The sequence below is a fragment of the Tachypleus tridentatus genome, chromosome 2 (assembly GCF_004210375.1).
Source record: "Tachypleus tridentatus isolate NWPU-2018 chromosome 2, ASM421037v1, whole genome shotgun sequence".
NCBI classification, from domain to species: Eukaryota; Metazoa; Arthropoda; class Merostomata; order Xiphosura; family Limulidae; genus Tachypleus; species Tachypleus tridentatus.
In genome coordinates, this window is record NC_134826.1 from 92,121,066 (window position 1) to 92,147,170 (window position 26,105).

Consider the following 26,105-nt stretch of genomic DNA (forward strand, 5'->3'; position numbering starts at 1 on the left):
TCATTAGCAATTCCTCTTACGATGATTGTATTTTTTTTTTCACCAGAATTATCACATAAAGGAACATTTATAGGTTTGCCAAATGGGTGTCTTGGTGCTTTATTCTTATGAGATACATGTTAACTACAGTACTCAGTCAAAAGAAACACAAAAGCTTTCCTCTTTCTGTTAAAAAGTTGAATACATTTTTTTCCAGAATGAAATAATGCAATTTTGAATTCTAAAACAACTATTTATACAACATTTTAATTTTAGGATTAAAAATAAAAATACCAATAAAGACACTATTCCGTAATTTATTATAAGTATAATTCTAAAAATGCAATAAATTATTTCTGTGAAAAAATAAAGAATGACTCCAGCTACACTAGCTTCTATAATATCCTAGGATGAGAGTAAATTGTATTTTCACAGTCCATAATTTTTAACCATAACTGATGTTTTACCACTATTTACCCAAAATAGATGTTTGTAAAGAAAGGTATTAGTATTACTACAAATTTAAATATACTTTGTTACTAATTAGTTACAGCAATATTCAGCTCTCGGATAGTTATTAAAAGAATACAACATATATAAGAAATCTGTAACAAGCCTTGAAATAATACAATTATAAATAATCTCTTGTATACATCTAAATAATAGACATGTATTAGATAGTATCACATTAATTTTCACAGGTTTTATGTTGACAACATACCTAGAAGTTATTCTATTTTTTTTTAATTTTTTTATTAACTATCAGTGAAGTTAACTTAAACTAAATTAAAATTAACTGCATCATGTGGGACAAGATCAGATATTCCATTAACAATTTTATAAGCTATTCCAATTTCATCACTATCAAAAAACACACATACAGAGACCATATATTGGTGAATTGAAAATTAGAGTAAGTTTACCACATTTCAGTATTAGGGTGATAATAATATTAATACCAATATGAAGTTTTATTTCTTTACAATAACGTATTTTGCTGCTTCCAATAGTTTGTGATATATATTTACTTATATCACTTCTGCTACTAGCCAAAGTACCCATCACCTGGACTGAAGTTATGGTAAATTCATCATTAATGAAAATCTATCCCACGACATGAAAAATTGCTCCTCTTATGTGTAGTTGTACGAAACTCCCATAAAAATAGCAAAACACAAAATGTGAAACCACAAGTTTGCATGTATATGACCATGAACTCAAACTTTTCATGCCAAAGTAGTGGTAAAAATATGGCAAAACTGAAAATTTATTACATCTATTTTTAATCAGAATGACAAGAAACTAAAAACAACCCTGAAGGTGACCTAAGAAATCTGAAACGTAGTTCTCTATTTTAATACTTGTTTTAATACCCATACCACCCGTCTTGCAACACATTTTTACTTCAAGTGGCTTTTCTTGTCATCACAAATAAAATTTAATGTGTAATTATGACACAGGATACAGTCCTCAAAGGGTTTGTCCATGCAAAAATCTCTCACTGTTTCACATTTTTGCACTTACCTTGTATAAAATAAATAATAATGATAAAGAAAACTGATAGCATCTGTAATGGATTTACCATTATACACTTATTTTAATACCTATGTATATTTCAGTTTAATGCATGTGGTGTATTTGTTGGATGTGTATTGTGCAAGTTGAGCTTGTTATTTAAATTTGTATATTCTTGAGATTCTGAATAAACACTTTGTTCTACGAAAACGCTAGCATGTTCGAACATTGATGGTTGTAGAATCTCACATGATTCTTATAAAAGCAGCTAGCTGAGATTATTATGGTCAACTACAGTCAGCTCGGAAGCTATAATTCTGATTAACATGTATTAACCAGAAAACTATAGAATTAGAACAGGAGAATTTAGAGATTTCGAACATTTGTTCAAATATATTAAAGATTTTTGAGGTTTGTGCAGTAGAATGTCAAACAAAAACAAGCCCACACTCAAGAAATGCTCCATTACAAAAAATCGAGTTTAATTACACTATTTCAGTTAGAAACGTTAGATATATTTAGACCCATTGCCTACGTTCTATGCAGGAAACAAATACGAGTTAGTAGTTACAAATTATCTAAACAGGTTTCCTGAGGTAGTATGCTTATCTGATTAGAAAATTGAAACAATCACCAAAGCATTTGTGAATAACTGGCAGACTGAGGTAGCAACTTTCCACCTAGGGGTAAGGGAAATCAAAACTACACCTTATTACCCAGCTGCTAACAGGTAATATAAAGATTCAATAGACATTTGTTAGACATGATCTCTCAATACTCTAAGATAGATAAAAAAAAAAACTTGGGATGAGCAGATCCCCTTGTTATTATTGGCATTTAGAAGTACTGAACATGAGTCTACTCAGAAAATTGGATCTTATGAAACAATTTATCACAGCTCTTGATGAGAAGTCTGCAGCCTTCAAGTACATTCGAGACTTCTTCCCTGAGCTGTCCGAGGCAAATGTCAAAGCTGATATCTTTGTTGGACCACAAACAAAGAAGATTCTGGAGTGCACAGAATTCCCCAAAAAGCTCAGTAGGAAGGAAAAAAAAGCTTGGGGCAGCTTTGTTGCAGTGGTTTGGAGTTTCTGGGGCAATCACAAGGCTGGAAATTATGTGAAACTGGTTGAGGCTCTGGTGAAGAACTATGGCAAAATGGGCTGCAGGATGTCCCTGAAAGTATCCATATCCTTGACACTCGTGTTGATAAATTCAAGGAGAACATGGGAGCATACTCAGAGGAGCAAGGCAAGTGCTTCCACCAAGATATACTGGACTTTGAACACCACTACCACGAAGCATTTAACAAAAACATGATGGGAGACTATACTTGGGGGCTGATACATGAAAGTGATTTACCTTACAGTCACAAATCTCAAAACAACTACTCATTTCTAAACTTTACAATTTTGTAAGTACTTTTTCATGTTATTGAAAGCTACTATTACACTGTTCTTACTAAAAACAGTATTAACTGCATTTACATCACTCTTGGGTATAAGTACTACCTAAGGGGGTCACTTCTGGTTGAGTTGATATAGGACCATGTAATATAAAGTGACAGTCATGGGTCACTATATTTGCTTATGTTGTCACTGGGGTACTTAAAACATTGTCATCAGTTACCATGGAACTACTTTCACTATCTCTGCTACTAACTAGGGTTTCTTTTTATTATTTCATTGCCCAATACAGCAGTCTCACCCTTTAATTCTGGTGTTTCTTTCTCTATCTCTAGTGTTTCTTCACCATCAAGAGATAACTCAGGTTCACTTGAGTTATCAATTTCTTCGAGTATGTTCTTATTTGGGTCATGCACTTTTGTTTCATCAGATATACATTCATACTGATAATATTTATAATCTTTTACTTTCTTTAATCTATTAACAAATGCTATCTGTTTACCTTTTACATAGATCTCTTGAAACTGAAAATTAACTGGAATTGTTTGGTTAAGAACTCTAAAAGAACCTTTTCATTACTTTTCAGCTTTTATAGTTTTCCTTTCTTAACAAATGAAGTATATAACAGTACTTTGTCTTCTAACCATATTTCACTAATTTTTGCCTTGTTATTTTAACTCATTCTTTCAAGGGCTAGTATTTCTTGCATGGTTAGCATTACATCTAATGTGCAATTTTATGTGCAATAGAGGGAACAACACCTTCTGGAGGTCCACTAGTGGCTCACATTTGACATTGTGCCTCCCCACAGAGAACTCAGTCCGTTGTGGCCAGTGCTTCCTGTTGCAGTGTACTGCGGTGTCCTACTGTTCCAAAGGCAAAGATAACATGGAAACTTGGTAAAGCCTCCTTGGAGACCCATCAGGAATGCCACCATTTTGAAGTCTCTGATAACCTCCCAGCCATACTCATACTTCAAGGCTTCTAGCAAGGTCTTGATGCTATTGTACTCCTCTTTGAGGTGCACCGGAAGATATTTAAATTTTAAAAAGTCTAAAATTTGTATACTATAAAATCTTACTATTCAAGCAAGCAAAAATTGCTTACCTTCTAGTTTTTCTGCAGAGCTCGCAAGTTAAATGAGGTGCCCAGGGTTTGTCTTGATCCCTAACAGACATGCCAAAATATGTCTTGTAGGCTTCACACGTTTTAACAGATGCTGTCACAGAGTACTTTTCTCTCTTGTCTTGATAAATTGGCCACATACATAGCAGAATGCATCTGGAGAATGCTTGCTGCTTCTTGATTCCATCTCTGATAAAATCAAGATATGTCTATGTATTTACTTAGGCAGCTAGAACTAAACTAAGTGGTGAGCCCCTGTATATATGTTACTATGGAAAGTTCTACAACATTCTAGGAAGTCCTTGAAAATTCTTTGTTAGCTACTCAGCACTGAATCTACCTGGAATGTTCTGGAAAATGGGTAAATTTGAAAATTTCATTACCTGGGTCACAAAAGCAAAGTTTTGAAAAGAAAAATAGGTCTTTTCCATTTACTTTAGGCATAAGCAATTAGGAAATAACATTTTCTGCCTAGAACAAGAAAAAGTAAAAATTTTGTTACATAGTGTATTTGATGTGAATATTCATGTTAGCTTCAATGCTGGAAATTCAAAAACTATGACGCTGCATCATATGAGATTTCAAGGGAAAGCTATCTTACTGTTAGCAAAAATGTTACAAGAGGGGTTGATCAAAAAATGAAAGGTGACTACAATGAACTCATTAAATCAGACAACTGAACTTCATGAAGGTATCTAGAGCACAAGTAAATATTACTAATGCATTGATACATACCCGGATAGGACAGGCTGAGTTTCACAAAGCAGGAACTGAAATGTTAGTTTTTAACACCAGATTTCAAAATAATATACAACAACAATCTGTTACTGCAGGAAGTAGTATGACAGAGTTAGTTAAGTTAGTACAAGCATTATATGTAGCTCCAGGTTGAAAGTCACGTTATACTTCCTACCACTGAGTAAATCAAAAAAGGTGTTACACAAAATTCAAAGGAGGTTACCCCCATATTTACAATTTGATCCCCACACAGTGATCAGATTTACAGTTACTATATGTGGGGTGATGTAAAGACAGCTGCAGTAATGAATACCTTAAGGATGTTTATAGAAATACTCTTGAAAGCAACAGGTAGGAAGTTTAAACTGTACTGTTTAAAAAACAGCTGATTTCTCCAAGCCCATTCTCTTGGCTGAGGTTTTGCTAGATAGTACATAGGGACAGTGGGAATCTCATTAATCCATTCATGCATGTCACTAATGAGATGACTAATGAGTCTCTCCAAATCTCTGCTGCAATATCTGCATGTATACAGGCAGTTGTTTAGGCTACTTGTTGGAGCTTCAACTTTTACCACCAGTCACACTTGTTTATTTAAACAAAGATATAGTCATGAGTGGAGCATACAAGTCACTAACTCCAGGGGTCTACATTTAAAATAAAAAATGACTCTGAGAGTACACAAAACATTAACCTACACTTTCTCAAGAAGCAATTATGACACATACGTTTCAGATTTATTAACTTTCTTGACTCTTGATTTTCGTTTCTCAAACCTGTTAATTTGTTAAATTAACCTGATTTTGTTAACAGTCTGTACAATCAGTCTATGTCTGAATTAGACTGGTCTTAGTCACTCAGACTGACTACTTCAGTTGTCTCCAAATAACACAACCTTTCATTTCCTGACATTGTTCTTTTACTCTTTATGAATTTGCACAGTCCATTTAATGTCCACAACTTTACCAAAGGCAATTTATCTCATTTAATACATAATATGTAAAATAGTACACTATTATGCATACAGCTGAATTAGGTATTTTCCATTTATCTTACCTCTGTCTTTCTGCTGTAGCTCATAACTGATCTACATGCAATTGAAATTCCTTATCTTTAAGGGGTCAGATTTGGGGCTTCTTTTAATAAGCCTGCCAGTTCCTTGATGTTTGCTTCAACATTTATATTGTGATTCCTTCTTAGTTAATTCTTGCAGACTTGAGATTTCCACATTTAATTTAGCTTGTATATATTTAGTTTCACTCCTAAAACTCTTTAATACCTTGGCCTTAAGTCATACAGTTTCTAGTTAGTCATAAGTATCCATCTCTCAGTTTAACTACTTTTGTTTCATAAACATACTGATGTACAATTTATTTGGAGCAAACCACTGATAGGTTAATTTCATCCCTTTTTAAATAACCAAGTCTTTGAGGTCCTTGTCTTATAAAAATAGAACAGTGTAGGAAGAATTATTCTCTTTTTCACACAATTTAGCTATTCTATTTTTACTTCCTGCAAATATTACATAGTTATAATAGGCACTTGAATTGTGATCACATACTTAGATGGGTCCCTCTATGCATTTGAATATGTCTTCTTCTGTCATTTCTAAGTATGCTGATCATTGGAAAGAGCAATGTAGTTTTTCATTATTTACTGTTAAAGCCAAAGAGTGGTTTAATGCTAAACCACATATATTGCAACATGTCTGAATTAGATATTGCAGCAGAGATTTGGAGAGACTTCTAGGCTAATGTATCTTAGTTGAGATGGCAGAATCCTACCAGAGACAGGATATGCAAATAAAGTGGACTGTTTCCCAGTGCTGGTGTCAGGGCTGCTGAAGATAAACTTCTCAGTTTCCTGAAACTATTGCCAGGAACTGAAGAATCTCAAGCAAATGCAGTCATGCTATGCCTCCACGACTGGTGTATAGAGGATCAAACCAAGATCATGTTGTTTGATACCTTTATTAGCAATATCGGAAGACAGTAGAACATGTGACTGACTTAAATAGAAACTTGGTCATTCCCTTTTTCATGCTGCTTGCTAGCATCATATACTAGATGTATATATCTATAGATAGATAAACTCACACAATATATATTAACATTTACTTATAAACAGGCTTGATAATTTCAAATCCACATCACATTATCTGTCAGAGCCATACAGTCCAAACTAAATTCATTTTCATAATCACAATCACACCTAGACTCATTATCACATCTACACAGACCACACCAGATTCACTTTCACAACCACACAGTCCACTATGAAAGTACAGGAGTTTGAAATAATGCAAGAATACAAATTTAGTGACAAATCAACAATAGCCAATCTGAAATTTCAAAACAATCAAATTTCTCTTGAAATAGTTGTAAAGAACTAAGCATTTTAAACCAACATTCATGTATTCTACAACACAAGTTTACCATACCAGTTCTGTATCTCAAGTTTTTCTTTTTTCAGATAGATAAGGCCTCATATATGTCTTTCCTGTTTTATAACAGGATGCATCTTCATTCACACATAGGAAGCTGTGAAATTTATCCCTTTTACTAAACACACAAGAATCCTTATTTTAACATTTTTCTAATAAATAAGTTCCATTTACAAATTCTCTAAAAGCAGAGTAAGACTAAACAGACAAATACAATAACAAATGGTTGTTCTGAATCATCTGTTTGATAAATGGCTTAGATGACATGCAATGAAGTCTGTTTTTAATACATTTTTGTAACAAATGTAAAGTCTTTGTTAAAATAAATCATAATAACTGATTTGCTAAATTCTACTATCTCTGTCATTACTAACTTTTTGTAGCTCTTCAGATTCCACTGAATTTACTTCTATTACTGATCTAGTCCTTTACTTCTGTTGAAATTTACTACAAAAAGACTTTTGATTTCTATTGGTCTTTTAGCACTGGGCTACACAATACATTGTCTCAACTTTGTCCACCCACAAGGAACTGAACCCCTGATTTTGGCATTGAAAGTTCAGAAACTTAACACCAACACACCCAATGAACTTAAAGGGAAATAACTATTGGCTTGTCATATTTCATCATTGCTATCATGATTTCTCGTTAATAGCTCTTCAAGTTCTATGAAACTTGCTCCTGTTACTGATTTAGTCCTCCATTCCTGCCTTCTCTTCAACCATCTCAAGAATTTCAACTTTTCTCCTAATGCCTCTAAATGCAAAATATAAGTATAGAAGATGTAACTGCTTTTGTATCAAATTCATTTAGCAATTATTCCAAGATTGTTGAAAAAAACAAAAAAAACAACAACAACATGAAAATCAACACAACATTAAAGCATTGATACCTGAAGCTATAATAGTAACCACTTTTGGCTCAGTTGTTTCCTGTTATATACATATATTTTATCTGTATTTCCACAAACAAAATTTATTCTCACAAGTTCTTTTACTACCAACATTAATGTGTTTACTTTAGCTATAATCAGTCATACCTGTAAGGTACTTATGCTAGCAATGGCTGAGGATCACAAAGTAGTTACTGAACAAGAAAAAGTTCAAATTTAACTAAGGTTACATTAGTTTTCCATTGCATTACTAAGTACAACAACATTTAATCTTATTGGGTTGAGGAATAATTCGTGAGCGTTTTTTCAAGTTAAACAAATATATTCATAAATGAAACGCTTTCACAAAATATTTCATGTCATTTGGTAGATAATTTTTTGCTCTAATAGATGGTGTGTTTGATTTTCATGTCTTTAATTTTTGCTTTCATTTTCAGCTCATTAAATGGACTGTCAAGTGGACAAAATCAAGCATTTGCGACACCATCTGCTTTTCGCATTTAATTTCTTGCAATTTCGTTTAAAACAATGCATACTATATACCTAGGTATTACATGAAATAACGTATCATAATAAATGTTTTGGGTGTAATGTGTTCATGCATTGAAGTATTGTATAGTCTTGCATGTAATGCTTGAATGAAATTATTTAAAAACACTCACAAATTATTCCTCAACCTAATACTTTGACTCTAACTTATAAATAAAAGCATTCCTAGGATCATAAGATACATATAAAAACCTTCACTTAGTTCCATGATGTGTTCCTCCCTTTAATACATTAAAAGTATGAAAAAAATCCAAACATGTAAAATTTTGTATTAAAAAAAAGCCTTACTATAATCAATATTAATTCTAACAAAGTAATAAGGTAACAACTCCCAATTACAACAACCCTAAGCTATGCACTGTAAGATTCTGTACTATTAATAACATGTAAAAGTATTATGAAATGTGCAGGGATCTCTATATTAAACTCTTACTTGTAAGGTAAATTTTATGTAGATCTCAGCAGTTGGTCATCAGTAACACTAAAAAATTTGATGTCCTTACATTCTTTGAATATTTTAAAAATTTGTACTACAGTTGGATGACTGGCATTTATTGGTGCAAAGTAACAAGTCTATCTGCACTAGAAAAAACATAAAAAAAGTAAAAGTAAAATTATTGTAAAAGATATATCAACTTAAAACAAAACAACATCAAACAGAAGTTAAAAGGCCAATGACTTGTAAAAAGTTAGAAACAAAACACGAGGAAGTTTGACAGTTTTGCCACTGCTAATAACACTTTCCAATGTCAGGTACAAACCAATAGAAAAGACATGTAAAAAATGATGCCATCGCTTATAATCATAAAAATAATAAAAGATGAGGTATTGTGATCCGAGTGTCACAAGAGTCGCACATTTGTGGATCACTCCAAGATAAAAGAAAACAAAGTCTTAAAAACTGTGACAAATGCACAGCCTAGTTAGGACAACTTTCTCCTTTTGATCCTTACATAAACAAAATGGTCAAACAACAGAAGATTTAATCTGGAAAAGCTTGTCAACTTCAAGTCAACTAACAACTAGTGAGTTCTGTATAGGGAATAGACGTGACTGTGATGGCACCAAAGAAACAGACTCAGCTGCAGCATCAATGAGCTCATTCCCATGGATACCGACATGGCCAGGCATCCAGAAAAACAAATAGAAGATAAAGAAAATTGGGCTATTCATTTTTTGGATATATCGACAGGAACGGGATGAGAACTAACACAAAGAGATACAAGGGCCAGTAGAGAGCTAGGAGAGTCAGTATAAATAGTACAATTGGTGTACTGCATAGCTTCTACATGATCTATGGTAAGAAAAATGGCAAGAAACTCAGCAGTGAACACAAAAACTGTAGAGAGGATCCTATGAGCAACTACCGAGTCATAAAAACCATGGTAGATACCACAGAGTCACCTGATTTCCAACCATCTGTATAAATGGAAGTGGAAATATGTTTTGAAAGATGCTTGGCAAATAGAAGACACTACTTCCAATTGAGAGTATCCACCATCCTCATATGATTCACAGAAAGGTCATAAGTGGGAATATTAATAAGCCATGGTGGGATGGGCCGACCAGTGGAGACAGCAATGCCATCCAATGACACATCCAACTCAGCCAGCTGTGTCTGGATATGTAGGCCAAAGAGAAGAATGGCATACTCTTTATTCTAAAAGAGCACATTGTAGTTTAATGGCATACCAAAGAGGTGATGAGAAAGTTTGTGGAACTCGTTGTACCGACTCTAGATTGGAGAAGTGTAGAAAGCCTCCATACAAAGTTGAACCCCCAGCTGGTGAATGGGGTCCAACATTTTCTTGGCCGAAGTCCTAGCAGAACCATGGCCAGAGACACATACTCCAGTCTGAAGTTTTCAAGTGAATGAGGGTATCATAGATTGTAAGCACAGAACATTCAAAAGGTGGAAGAGAGGACATGGAGAATATTCCAAATCAAGTGTTTAGGTCTTAGGAATAGACTAAGCAGCTGCCTGGATGATACAGTGAGTTCCTGCTACCATGTAATCATCTATCAATGACAGGATGTAGTTCCAAGAAAGAGGTAAAAGAGGCCCAATTTGATTGGTTCAACTTCCACCGAGGCACATGGGTCAGGTAACATCAACTACAGCCAATCTCTCTCAAAGTTATAGAACAATGATCATTTTCCCACATCTCACTGTCATCACCTTCTAAGAAAAGAAAGAGAAAAGTGAAGGTGGCAGAGGGAAAGATCAATGGCAGTAATAGACTGACCAGGTGGATGAAAATAAGTATAAGAACCTGTACCAAAGAGAGGGGATTTTGTTCATTTATGTCTTCCAGGAGAGAGGTAGAGAAAGAACAAACACTGTTGGTATGACCCAAGGAAACACAGATGGCAAAGCTTCCAAGGGTGTATCAAATAGCAAAGACAAGGTGGGCACGTTCTGGTTGACCAGTAATATCACCCCTCTATCACCAAACCTGTCATTTCTGTATAAAGAAAACTGCCAAATGGTAACTGTATCAGCAGATTTCAGGGATGTTTCTTTTAATGAAAGACACACAGGATGATAGAAATCAGTCAAGGCCTTAATGTCACCTAGATTAGAGTGAGAACATCAACAGTTTCAAATGGCCATTTTTATTTAGATGGAGGACAACTGAGTGAAGAACCCTTTGGTTTACAACCACATCATATTTCTTTATTAGAAGGTCTATCAACTCACATGGATTCTGCCCTGAGTCGAGTGGGTAGGTCTCTGTTTGTAAATGTAGATTCAAGTAATTGAGGGTATGAATTAATAATCATTCTGCATCTTGGGGCTAAAGAGGGTGGACATGAGCAAATGCCATAAGGTAGGACTGAAGAAAGTGGACCAGGGCAGTCACCAGAAGGAACAGAGACAGAAACAGGCGTGGATTTGTGAACTCACTTATCTATACAAGACAAAAAAACTCTTCACATAGTTTGAGAATGACTCAATTGGAGGCACAGAAAGATATCTCTGCACTCCCACGATGGCAATGGAACATACTGCATCATCATATGTCCAAGAAGGAGTTTGGGACAATAACTTCCAAGCCTTGGGGTAAGAAATGTTGTTAACTGTTTTCAAATGTTGTACCTCTCTTTCCTCCACCCACCTCGGGCAAGAATGAAAGAGTCACCACAATTAACACAGCAAGGGTCTAATTCTCCCTCTTAAGTGTAATGGTCTTTGCAACTGCAGCAAGCACATGTCAAAGAACCATGACATGATGCCTTAAAGTGATCAAACTGCTGACACTGAAAACATCCAAGAGGGTTCGGAATAAATGTCCGTACCTTAGAGTTTATATAAGCCACCATGACAAAAGTTAGTAAACATGATGATGTAAATGTCAAAATTAAAATATTGTTAGGCAGCATAATTACATCCTTACAAGTGAAGATATGCTCAACTGCAGAAACTCCTCAGATGGAGAAATCAGTAAGGATCTCTAACTTGAAGATGTTCTTCATATCTCTCTCAACAGTGACTCTTCATGAGAAATTTAAAGTAGCAATGGATATATCCCAATGACCTTCAAATTCAAGAAAAGCTCACTGTATTTTTGGGTAGATGTTTCTATCAATGTATCCCCAGAATGTAGGTTTTTTACAGACTTAAGAAAGCGAGCGAGCCCCTCCGATCCCTTCTGAATAAAAAGGATAAACATTTGCACTAAAGGTTTGTTTGATAAAGAATGTAGAATAAGAATATGTGATACAGATGTAAAAGAAAGTGAAGACAGCTGTTCAGTCTTCAAGACAGTCATTTGCAGATGATGTTATTTTTTATCTGAATTTGGGGGATCCATAATGAAAGAATAAAAAATTCAGTGTCCATTGACCTCACTCATTATGGAGTCGTACTAGGGGATGTCATATGTCAAGAAACCAGAATTATAAAGAGGAAGTTAATTTTTGGAGAAAAACACACAAACTCACAAAAACCACTGAAGACGAACATCAAAGCAAACCTGGCATTACAGGGTTGTAGCATTGGCTCAAGGTAATCATAAAAACAGGTTAATATTTTTAACCCATATTATGAATGGAAATCATAAATCATTCAACCATAAATGCAGGGAAAAGACATCTTGGATCCAGAATTATGAGAACATGGAACATTTGCTCAAATGTAGGAACAATGTATGTGTGTCCTGGTGTCAACATTACAAGGCAGATAAGAAAAAGTCCTCCAAACTCCACCATAGAAGCAAAGAACATACTGCAACTGAAATTAAGGAGAAAGACCTCTACTGTATACAACTATAGGAACATGGTGATGTCATCCTGAACCTGGTATTATAAGGAGGGTTCTGTATAAGCTGAATCTTTCCCAATCAACTGCTTTCCACCCAGGAAAAAACCATCTAGGAGAAATGGAAGGAGGGAAACCAGCTTTGCCTTCTTCTCATTGAGTGCATGAGTACATATGGTAAATTAAAATTCTAATCACACACAGGATGAAGCTTACATGTTCCACCACCTCAGCAACTGGGAAGTGATAAGGACTTCCATGTTCCACTGGAAGAAAAAGAGGGGTGGATGTGTAAATGCAACTGGTGTCTACAATTCCTTATTTTGAAAAGCAGAATGACATCAGTTTATTCAATCAAAGGGTCGGCAGGTGAAATTTGCTGATATGTAGAAACATATATAAATATATATCCCACTGGATATGTCACCAGTGGTGTTGTGAAACATTCCACCTTTACAGTGAGCATAACAATACGATCAGTACATACACAAAGCATACACGACAGGGCAGCATCCACCACAAAGCAGGATCCCATTATCTGTTGTAAAAAGAGGATTATATATGTAAAAACAGCTCATTTCGATTGAGAAAATTGTTTACATAGAGGAGTGAACAACGTTTCGACCTTCTTTGGTCATCGTCAGGTTCACAAAGAAAGAAAGAGGTAACTGACCGGAAGCTGACATGTTTGAATATATAATTTTATATTATTTATTTTATTATTATTATTTATTATATTATTTTTAATATAGGTATAAAGGTGTTCCTTTGTATTGGTTTATTTTGGGCTTAAGTTGTTGTATAAGTAAAGCTTCTTTAATTTTGCATTTTTTATGTTTGTTTCTTTATTTAGTATTTGAGTGTTTTCCATGGTTATGTTGTGTTTATTTGACTTGCAGTGTTCGAAAACGTGTGAAAGTGACTTTTTATGTTCTTTGAATCTGGTTTCCATTTTTCTACTTTCTCCAATATAGAAGTCGTGGCAGTTATCACATTGTATTTTATAAATAATGTTGGTGTGGTGTTTGTCAGTGTAGTTTTTACATAGTATAGACCTCAGTTTTGTGCCTGGTTTTTGAATAAATTTGGTATTAACTGGAATGTCATATTTTGTTACTAGTTTTTGCCATATGTTAGTTATTTTCCTGCTGATGTCAGGAATATATGGTATGCAGCAGTATATGGTTTCGTGATTTTTTAATTTGTGGGATATATTTACTTTTGTTAGTTGACTTTGCTTTTTCTCTAGGTGTGTGTATATAATGTTCTCTATGGTTTGTGGAGGAAACTTAGTAATGTTGATAAAGTATTGTTTTATTTTGTCTAATTCATCATTAATTGTATTTGGTTAGCATAGTTTTATGGCAGTGTTTATTTGGTTTCTTAATATGTTAAGTTTTTGTTTTGTTTCATGTGCTGAGTCCCAAGAAATGTATAGTCTAGTATGGGTGATTTTGTGGTGGATTTCTGTTTTAAATTGAGTATCGGTTCTTGTAATTTTGAGGTTAAGAAATGATATTTGATTGCTTTCTTCTTGTTCACATGTGAAGTTGATGTTGGGATGTATAGCGTTAATGTGATTGAAAAAATTAAGTGTGTGTTCTGTAGATGTGAATCCCGCAATCGTGTCATCTACATATCTGTACAAGTATAGTGGTGGATGTAATGTTGTGTTAATTGCTTGTGTTTGAACTTGTGTCATAAAAATATTGGCTAGAACTGGTGATACTGGGTTGCCCATGCTTAGGCCATTTGTTTGTATATAGTTGTGGTTGTCGAACATGAAGTTTGTCTTCATCATGGTGAATTCTATGAGGGTTGCTAATTGGTTGCTGGGAATGTCTATAGATGGGTTAGGGTCTCGGATATAGAGTTTTAACACTATCTTGCAGACTTCAGCAGTTGGAACTTCTGTAAAGAGGGATATAACATTGAAACTGGCCATTAAGGCTTTATGATTAAGTTGATTGAGATTAGACTTGAAATTAAAAGTGTTTGACAAATGAGCTGACTGATGTTACATATTTGGAGAATTTCCATGCTATGTGTTTACCAAGATTGTAATTAAACGATTCATATGTGGACATTATTGGTCATAATGGACAATCTGATTTATGAGGTTTGGGGATGCTGTATATTTGTGGTGTGAGTGAGTCGGTTTTACGTAGGTAGGAATAAAGTGAAATTGTGATGGCTTTTTTCATTTTTAGTAGTAATTTGTTTAGTTGCGTCTCGTGTGTCTTTGTTGGATTTGTGTGTATTGGTTTAAATTTGTTTGTGTCTCATAGGATGTTCTTCATTTTTTGGATGTATTCATTCGTGTTCATTATGATTATAGCATTTCCTTTATCTGCTTTTAGAATTTTTATGTTTTTGTTTTGTTTTAGGTTTTTAATGGAATTAATGTCTCTTTTTGTAAGATTATTTTTAACTTTCTGTTTTGTGAAATTATGTTGATGGTTTTGTGAGAAAATTCTTTGAAGAAATCGTTTAAGTTGTTTTTAGGTGTTTCTGGAAAATATAAATTTTTAATTTTACCTGGGAAGTTTGGCTGTTGGATGTCAATAAAATTGTCTAAGTTATCTTCTTTCTGTTGGTTGTTTTCTTGTTTTTGTTTTCTGTGGAAAGTATTACATGTCTTCTGGCTAGATCTTCTGAACATGTTTTGATTTCTAAGGTTGGAATGTCCCAAGGTGCTATTGCAAAGTTGAGTCCTTTGTTAAGTAGATGTATTTCACCTGTGTTTAATTGTCGATCGGATCTGTTAATTATGAGGTTAGTCAACGATTTGTTGTGTTGATGTCTTTTCTGTTGTTTGCATCTTAGTTTTTCTAGTTTTTTGTTGTGGCAGGTCTTTTTGTCTCTGTCATTCCTAGTGTTGATTTGGTTTATGTTTCGTTGTATAAGTCCGTAAATCTCTGGTTTGATGCAGCATGCTAGTTGATGGTCTAGGCTCATTTTTTGTTTTTGTAAGTCAGGTAGTTCTTTGTATTTTGTGTTCAACATGGCTTTAAGTAGTTTTTTTCTGTAAATTTTGGATAATGTTTGTGTATGTATTAAAATTTTTTGATAGTTTTACCTTTACAAAATTAGGGCTTAGTTGTTCCTTTCTACATTGTTGAATGAAATAGATGTCATTTCTTCTATTGATAATTCTTTGGTTTAAATTTCTTAGTTTCTTAAAATTTTGTATGAGCGTGTACTGTTAATCAGATAGTTATTCTAGTTCAGACATAATGGTAACAAATACACAAAGAAAACACAAAGACTTACACTTCTTGTACAATCGCCGTGATGAAATAATAATCAGTGATGTCGAGAAAACTCACTTGTAGAGAAATATATATGTAAAAAATGGCTCATTTGGGTTGAAAAAATTTTTTACGTAGAGAAAAACAGAAATCCACCGAAAAATCACCCATACTGGATTATACATTCCTTGGGACTTAGCACATGAAACAAAACAAAAACTCAACATACTAAGAAACCAAATAAACACTGCCATAAAACTATGCTCACCAGATAAAATTAACGATGAATTAGACACAATAAAACAATACTTCATCAACATCAGCAAGTTTCCTCCACAAACTGTAGAAAACATTATATGCACACACCTAAAGAAAAAGCAAAATCAACCAACAAAAGTAAATATATCTCATGAATCAAAAAATCACGAAACCATATACTGCTGCATACCACATATTTCCGACATCAACAGAAAAATAACCAACATTTGGCAAAAACTAATAACAAAATATGATATTCCAGTTAATACCAAATTTATTCAAAAACCAGGCACAAAACTGAGGTCTATACTATGTAAAAACTACACTGACAAACACCACACCAACATTATTTATAAAATACAATGTGATAACTGCTACAACTTCTATATTGGAGAAACAAGTAGAAAAATGGAAACCAGATTCAAAGAACATAAAAAGTCACCTTCACACATTTTCGAACACTGCAAGTCAAATAAACACAACATAACCATGGAAAACACTCAAATACTAAATAAAGAAACAAACATAAACAAATGCAAAATTAAAGAAGCCTTACTTATACAACAACTTAAACCCAAAATAAACCAATACAAAGGAACACCTTTATACCTATATAAAAAAAATAATAATAAAATAAATAATATAAAATTATATATTCAAACATCTAAGCCTGCCCTCTACATTCCTACACTCAGTTACACAACCCCTTTCAAACATGTGGTCAGCTTCCGGTCAGTTACCTCTTTGTTTCTTTGTGAACCTGATGATGACCGAAGAAGATCAAAACGTTTTCCACTCCTCTACGTAAAAAATTTTCTCCACCCAAACGAGCCGTTTTTACATATATATTTCTCTACAAGTGGGTTTTCTCGACATCACTGATTAAAAAGAAGATTGCTGAAATTAAAAACATAAATAAAAAAGCGATGAAACTTATCCCAGTCAAAAGCAAACAGGCATGTGTAGAATTGCTACAAGAAAAAGATGATATCCACCTGAGAAAGATACAGCCAGATCATGCACATAATGAACAAGAAAGGTATTGGAAGTACTTCCCATTTCAGCCTGAACAAACTTCTCCAAAGCATGGAAAAGGCAAGTAGCCAAGACATGGTGATATGATGAATTTGATGTGAAAAAATATTGTGGAGATGCTCACCTTCCATAGACAGGTCTGAATACATAAGCATAACAAGTTGACAAACCCAGCCAGATAGCTTGTCAAAGGAAATATAGATCACAGGTAAAAAAGCTGTTCCAAGGAATAAAACGTGGGTAACGTGAACCCTGAATGGAGCAGTATGTGTGACATGACATCTAAAGCAGCTAACCACATTTTGTACAGATATACATGACACACTTGGAAATATAGTTAACATTCCTTCACCAATACAAATTAAGCCAAATGGGCCAATCCCATGTACATTCAGTTAACCAAAGTCTTGTTTGACTTTCACAAATCTCAACTTTTCTTCTCTTATCCTATTACTTTCAGAATATAGCACAAAACAACCAGAGGCCTGTATTCTATTGATCCATGCATAATCTCATAAACTTCAAAATATCATCCCTTACATTTTTTTACACATGATAAAGCAGACCCCTGAGGCACAGCACTAGTTACAAGAGTTCAATTTCACTAGAATTCATTTATAAGAAATTCCAGCTTTCACCCATCCAATATCCCTACAATACAATTAATTATTCTTCCATCAAACTCCAAATGATGGGGTTTTCTAGCTAGTTTTCTGTGTGGCACATTATCAACAGTTTTGAAACCAAAAATATAAAAGATTCACAATTTTTTACATCATTCAGATAACAAGTAACATCCTCAAAAAGTAGACTAGTAAAATACAATTACCTTTAGCAGGCTGTCTGATATTTTGTTGAATGATTGTGCATTTTACAAAAGTAAAACATTTGTATATTGTTAAAAACAAAGTTACACAATGTATTTACTAGGTGCTGTACCCACCATAAATATTGTGAAATCTTTTTTTTTGGTATGATAAATTTTTGGACTTATTGTTAAGCATCTCAGATCACAAAAGAAAGAATAACTAATGGGCAATTTCACAGTAATAGAACTAGAATTCATAACAATTTTTGAAATTTGTTACAAGTGTTGAAGCTCAGTTTGCACCATGAAGAATAACTTGAGTAAATTGTGGAAGTACAAACCATTCCCTAGAATAAACAGTTGTATTCATAAAAAAATAACTGAAGCTGATGGCTGGTATTATGAGGTAGACACATATGGTGGCTAATTCATAGGAGGAGGTTTAGTCATGCTATATATATATATATATGTATACACTATTTAAACTTAGCAAACATAGTTTAGTAACAGAATTATATGGTGTGATAATGGAATTACCTGCCTGAAAATACATGTGAATAATACACTAAATATCACCTCAGATACTTGTTCTTAGGAGCTGTATTTTTCTTTTCTGATGCTACTTCAAGCCTAGTACTAGTGTGTAACATAGAAAAACCAACAGATTTATATACACTTAGACAAACTCATCTCCATCTCAAAAGCCAATTCTTGAACATCTATCCTTCCACGGTTCAGTTGAGTACCTAGATTACCTGTCAAGAGAACCTATATCATCAATGTCAGGCCACATAAACTTGCCATATTCCACCTTTTTCAAGAATTAACCAACAAGTTTTTTGGCATTCCTCTGGACAGATTATCCAACAACCACCTACTTCAAGTTAAAATCTTTAGGCAAGTCTTCTGGTTTGTCGTCAAGATTGACTGTAACATCCAATTTAACTGTGCAGCCTTCTTCACTACCATTATCAATGTACTAGCATCAGCATCTGCATCTTTGATGTGGTATCTTGTGAGAAGAGAATTTGCATGGTACTGCATATTGATGAAAAACTGTGCAACCATAGTAAGTGTATCCATTTTGGGTTAGAGATGGGAGTTATTTCATTCCAATCATCATCCAACATTTTATTTCTGACTCAACCTCAACTTTGATTACATGTTTTATTTAAATATTTTGGTATTTCTTCACAATAACCTCAGAAAATTCATAGAATGTTACTTTTGAGGAGAATCTTTTTGTGGTTCTTCCAGTTTCATCTACTGGACCTTGGCCTGAGAAGTGACAAAGAAATTCCATTCAGTATTTATGTTTAACAGTTTGATGATTGAGAGAAGGAAGTGGTGTTTGAATTAATTTGATAGACCATCTGAAAAAAACAACTACTTTCTCAAACTGACATATATTTGAATCTAAATGTAGGATGACCCTGAAGAAAACAGTAACTTCATATTTGTCATGTTGTAGGTGATCAGAAACTACCACCATTCATTGTGTTCCCCTCCTGCTATCAGGCACATATAATAAACAAAGTAACATGACTTGAAGCCTTGTATGCAGATTGAATTTTATTCCAACTTTTTTGTGGTGAAATTTTCAGCAAAAGCAACTTGTATAACTTAGCAATAAAGCACTTCTATATAGTTCTATTGAATATTTACTTGATGCTTTGGTGTGTCTACTCACCTTATGACTGGATATTGTAAATTTAAACTTGTGTAAATACATTACATAGACTGAAGTTAAACAAAAACAATGCCTTAATTATCAGCTCTAGCACCAAAATTGTGAATAAGGTTCTATTACAGTAAATATACACAGCAAGAGAAAACTATAATTCTGTTACCGTGATTTCTACAACAATAGAGAAGACCCACTAAAAGTGAGTGATCTAACAAACTATTGAATAGACCTAATAAAATAATTTTAAATAAATTTTAATTCCAACCAACAGTTAGCCCACAGGAAAATTCTTATGATTCTTTCTTGTAATAAAATTACAAGCTAAATAGATGAAAATATGTCATCACTGAAGGCAAGGAATGAATATTACAGAAACTATTTTTTGTATTTCAGTTTTAGGGTTCATAAACTCAAACAACAAGCAAAAAAGGAGTAACTAAAATTGAAGATAAGAGTTTGCAATTGAAGCCTTTTTTGTTCTTTCTTATGCTAAAAATACACTCCAATATAAGTACTATTTTTCAAGAAAAATACCAACAGCAATAAAGATTTGGTTTAAAACCAAATTCTACACATTTTACATCAACGGTGGAATTGCACTAATTGATAATTTCCAGGGCAACTTTTGTATCATCTTTAAAAATATGAGTATCAATAGCACTCTTAAATCTCCAGGCATCTTCTCACTGCTAACAGATCTACCAAAAATGAAAGAGAGAAGCTCACCTATCTACTCTCACGTAACAACCTTATAAAAAAACAACAACATTGTCTAATACTTTACTTATATTTCTAGATTTCAATCTTTCTACTTGCCAATAACTGTTAATATCTACATAGTTTAGGTCAATTTCAATACTTCCCATAAAATATTCTTGAACAGGAACATTTAAAAACTCAGCCATCTCACATAGTCTTCATCATAAACCTTATCAGCATCCTTTAAGGGCCCAATTTTCACTTTAATTTTGCTTATCTTTGGCATACTTAAAAAACTCCTAGCATTTAGTTTTATCATTTTCAGCCAAATGTTTCTCATAAACCCTTCTTCATTTTCTAATTTATTTTTAATCAAGTCCCTAGCTTTTTAATGATTATATAAATTTTCCATCCTATATGTCAATTTAAACTTCTCAAACTTATATTTATCCTCAATTTTCTCCTTCATGTCCATTGTTAGCCAATTAAACTTGATCTTCCCTGTCAGTCTTTCCCTCTTATTACAAACACATCTATCTTGATTTAAAAGCAATTTATCTTTTAAGATGTGCAACATATGCCCCACATTTTCTAACTCATTATCCCAATTCACTAATAATAAATCTTCCCATAGCTTTAAAATAGGAAACTAGTTTCATTTTTTTATTCAACATACAGCAAAATGTTGATCTTAATTATGCAATGATCACTCTTCCCTAAATATTCCCCTATTTTAGTTATTGGAATCATATAATAATTCATGGTTACAACATTAGATACAAATGGTACCCAAACTCAGTGGTTAGTTCTTTTACTAAAAATAACTTCTATCCCTTAGTCCAACTCCATCCAATTACAATTTAAACTTCTCAAACTTATAATATTTATCCTCAATTTTCTCCTTCATGTCCATTGTTAGCCAATTAAACTTGATCTTCCCTGTCAGTCTTTCCCTCTTATTACAAACACATCTATCTTGATTTAAAAGCAATTTATCTTTTAAGATGTGCAACATATGCCCCACATTTTCTAACTCATAGTTATATATATGTAACAACCATGATCTCATTCCCAATTAAAAACCTTATACCCTAGATGCCCCAAAAAACACCCCTTATTGTAACCCATACACATTCAACTTGTTGACACCTTTTTTTCATTCAGTCCCCACAAGCTATAAATCATCCATTATATAAAGACCCACTCCATCCTCTCATTCTGAAAAATCTATCACTATTAAATAATTTAAATATCTTCTATTGGCAGTGTCTTCCACATCTGGTGAAGTTTCAATTATTCTCATTACCCTTAAATGTTTTACATATATCAAGAGTATGGTTAAAACCATCTACTTTGCAACTGCTAACTCCCTGTACTGTTTTGTTTATTTGTCTTTTTCTAACCAAAAAGGACATTGTACTAAGCATACAATAATATAAAATTTACACATACAGTTTTCTCTGATGGAAGTAGGAAATAATGTACATCCTACCTTTAAATGGCACCTTCTCATTTAAATCGGCTAACATAGGTTGATGAAGTGATATGCCATGGTAATCCTTCCACATCCGAGAACAGATTATTGCTACTGCTAGGAGAACACACAAAAATATCAATGCTATGAAAGCCCAAACTGCTTCCTTGGAATGTGTAATTACTGAATGGACTTTGGCCAAAATATTCCTCGGTACTTCTTTCTTGGTACTTTTTTTTTTCTTGTTTATCAAAGAACTAATGTTGTTCAAATTATTCAAACCAGTTTTATGACTTTGTGATGAAAGCCCTTCATACTTCATGTAAGCACCTTGTGTCTTACTTTGGTTGCTGTTGCTCTTCCATTCAACTTTCAAGTTCTTTCTTTCTTTTATTTTAAAATAGTTTTTAAAGTCATGTAGAATCAGTTCACTTGGATGATCTGTGATAGTCAACTGCTGTAATTTGTCACTACGTTTTGAAATATGAAAGTGATTTGCTGGGAAAACATGATGTTTACTATAAAGCCAATTATTCTGGCCAAATAAACTCAAACATGTCACCAGTAGAAACAGGTATGATGTAATACAGAATGATGAGAACCTCAGTAAAATTATTTTGAACATGATGAGCACAGTATATCTTCTACTTTCCTTAGACATGTCACAAAAACAACAAAGAATAAACTAATGACATATGTTGATCCTTTCCTCATCATCTTATTTTTCAGCTGACTTTGTTTGCCCAAACGAAATCTACCAGTATGAGAAATATTTACATAAATATTGGTAATACAAATGACACAAGACATTGTCCTTTCTAAAAAATAAACAGAAGCATTGTCTCAAGTGGCATCAGAAAAGAAATGGTAACATGATTTTACACATTTACAAGTAAAAAAATTCACTAGATATATTTTAACATTAATAAACCTGTAAGTAGCATCTTTAAAAACTGACTTACAAATGGATATACCACATATAATCAATAGTGCAAGTAATCTAAAATTAGATCTACTTAACTCTTCATAATGTAGTGCTTTGTACCCACAACAACATGTTGAGAATAAAATAAATTATTTCCTAATTTTCAGAAAGCCAATTTTGAGGCCATGAGACAAGATTTTTATATGTAAATTGGGATAATTACTTACAAGATTTAGAACAAATAGAGCACATCTTACAAAATAAACTGCTTTCAATTCAAAATAAGAAATAAGAAAATGGGGATAAACATTAAACTTTGTAAATTCATTTTAAATTGACAGAACAGAATATTTACAAAAGGATAGGTACGCTAATAATTTGGTTAAGAATAGTGAGAAATTATGTAACTAAAATGTCTTATGAGAAACAGTTGTCTAATAATGTTAAAACTAAAAGGAAGGTTTTTTGTTTGTTTTTTAAGCACAATGTTAGAATGGGGATTGGAAGAGCCAAAAACTTACATTTCAAATTTAATTACAGAGCTTTAATATCAATATCAGTACATTTGGCATAAAAACATAGTTTATATATCATCTAAATTTTAATTTTAAATTGAACTATTTCAATAAGTTCTCAATCTTCACTTCTTTTTTATCCTTATACAATTTTTTTAAGTGTCAAACTAATTTAAAAAACATATAAACACTGACAAGCCAGAATATAGTGTTAGAGCTCTCAAATTCTTTCTTTATTTAAATGTAAATAAATGTCAAGCCCACATGAAATAACCTTCCCATATCATTGTCTTTCAGAAAAATGTAAATTCTATCTGAAACAGTTATTGGATTATTTATAACCAACAGAAGGAACAGTTTTTGTATGTGGTTATTTCATTTTGCTGCTTATAAGTTGACACAGGAGGATTTTTCTCCACTAGGAAGTAATATAATATTCCTTAATTTCCACTCTTAGCAACCAGACTGAGGTCAATACATTATATCAAAATAAACTGACAACATGAAAATCAAGCAAGAAAAATGTGTATTATTCTCACTACTTTCAAAGTTTATGTTTTTAAAATAATTAACAAATGATTGCATCAGGTAAATAGTGTTGTCAATATTTTTTTTTCTCTAAAGACATGGTTAAGATGAGCATGAATCATTTAACAGAGGAGTGAAATTATAATAATAAAGCAAGAGTAAATTAAAGACAAACGATCTTACTGATAAAATGTGTTTATATAACCCAATAAACAAAATTATTTTGCCATAATTTTGTATATCATATAAAGATAAAATTTTAGAAACCAAAATACTCAAAACTGTTACGTGTGTGTGTATAAATCACAACTTGAAAAGTTAGCTTTTACACATTTGCATAAAACACTGAAAAAATCTGCCTGTGAAAGAATAAAAGATGGATCAATATGGACAGCATGCTTCCTTCAGATTGAGTACATTTGTCATCATTTATGGATTTTTTTAATTTCATTTCTTATTAGAATTTTAGGGTTTGTGTATTTCATTTTATTATTTTTTTATGTTTTGTGTGGTATAGCTTAACCAATGAAAACTTCTTTGTTCATGAAAGTAAATGTATGCATTAATTATTACATGTTTGAATTAAACTGTATTTGCAATACCCATATACACTCTTTTTGTTTAAAAGAAAAACAATAATTCTAAAAGAATTTAAATATTTAACCTTTCTTATTTTTTCCTTGTAGTAAAATTATAATATATAAATATGATTAATGAAGAATTATATGCACCCATCTATCTATCATATGTGCCTTTGGTGACTCATAATTTTTAATCTTTTCATCACTAAATAGTTTAGGATTATCAATAAGATATGTAAACATATCACATATTCAGCTAATGGGCACTACATTGCATCATTTATCCCTGAATCTGCATGCCACTTGTATGGACAACTTTCTAACCCTGCAACACTTAATTTGCTTTTATAAAATGTTTGATGTATACTCTCTAATGTTTAAAATAATTGGAACTTACTTGTAATTACCACAAAACTCATGATCATATCAAGCTATCTAGATTAACCTCACTGGGTTTCAAGTTTAAACATTCATCTCTGCAACATGGTAGTTTCCTTTGTCAACCAGAAATGACATGAAAAATTCTTCAGTGTAGTTTCACTGTGTGATTGTATTTTTCTGCTCTGAGCAGCTAATGGAACTTTTAAACACACATACAGCTCAGTTAAATTAGAGTAGGTTGGGGATATTTTATTCTTCTGCTTTATATATTTTTTTGTGTTATAAGATGCATGTTTGAAAGACACGCTGAGTTTGAGAAGAATCAGTGCAGTATGAAAGCTAGCACTAAGGAGGTATGCTCTGCTGTATAAATTATTGAAATAGGTTAGAACTCCAACTTAAGTTTACCTTTTTTTTTATGTAAATTTATTATTATATATCTTTAAACAAAAGTAACTAAAATGAAACAAAAATTAGAAACCTATTAGTTTAGATACCAAAAGGTAAATTAAAATATTCAATAAGCTTTTAGGAGAGCTAATTGTATTATGATTGTAACTAAATCAGTTGTTTACACCAAGTTCTTAAGCAGTACTTAACTGCCTGTTAGTACACAGATAAAGTTCAATGGTCATTGTAAAATAACAAAATTAAAAGCAAGCAGATGTGAAAAGATTAAACAAATGAGGTTGTTACGATAATTAACTTTAACTGTTACAATCTTCAAACATTTTAGCAAAAAGAAATGCATTATTGATTTTATGTTTCTCAACTTTTCATTTCATTTACATTGATGATTTCATTACAATTAGTGTTAAGACAGAGAAACTAAGAGATAAAAGTTTTACGTTTCACTGGAAAAAAATTCTTGATACTCAATTGAAGACAGCCTCAACAAATTCAGGGTGACAGGTTGCCATGGCTATTGAAAATTTCATCATGACACCTACTATTTTCTCCCATTTTATTCATGCATAGAACTGTGCTAATCAGAACTCAAAACTAGAATAGTTCTAGGTTCTTGAAAGTTCAGAACTACTTTTGTTTTCTTCAAG

The 26,105-nt window shown here is 32.8% G+C and overlaps 1 protein-coding gene across 1 annotated transcript; it reads right to left on the bottom strand.

Moving 5' to 3' along the window:
• Positions 1-72: 72 nt before the first annotated feature.
• On the bottom strand, positions 73-25,573 carry LOC143244540 (uncharacterized). Its single transcript, XM_076489418.1, has 3 exons — positions 25,067-25,573; positions 22,139-22,874; positions 73-7,962 (listed from the first exon to the last, which is right to left on the bottom strand). Exons 2-3 carry the CDS (start codon positions 22,779-22,781, stop codon positions 7,823-7,825), a joined length of 783 nt encoding a protein of 260 aa, XP_076345533.1. The 5' UTR covers positions 22,782-22,874; positions 25,067-25,573; the 3' UTR covers positions 73-7,822.
• Positions 25,574-26,105: the final 532 nt, after the last annotated feature.

What these genes read in the sequence shown, in the direction of transcription:
- LOC143244540 (XM_076489418.1), bottom strand. Translation starts at nt 22,781, where the DNA reads ATGTCTAAGGAAAGTAGAAGATATACTGTGCTCATCATGTTCAAAATA. An exon ending in TGAGAAGGTGCCATTTAAAG is followed by an intron (nt 7,963 to 22,138) that starts GTAGGATGTACA and finishes TTTTGCATTTAG; the next exon opens with AGGCATTAGGAGAAAAGTTG.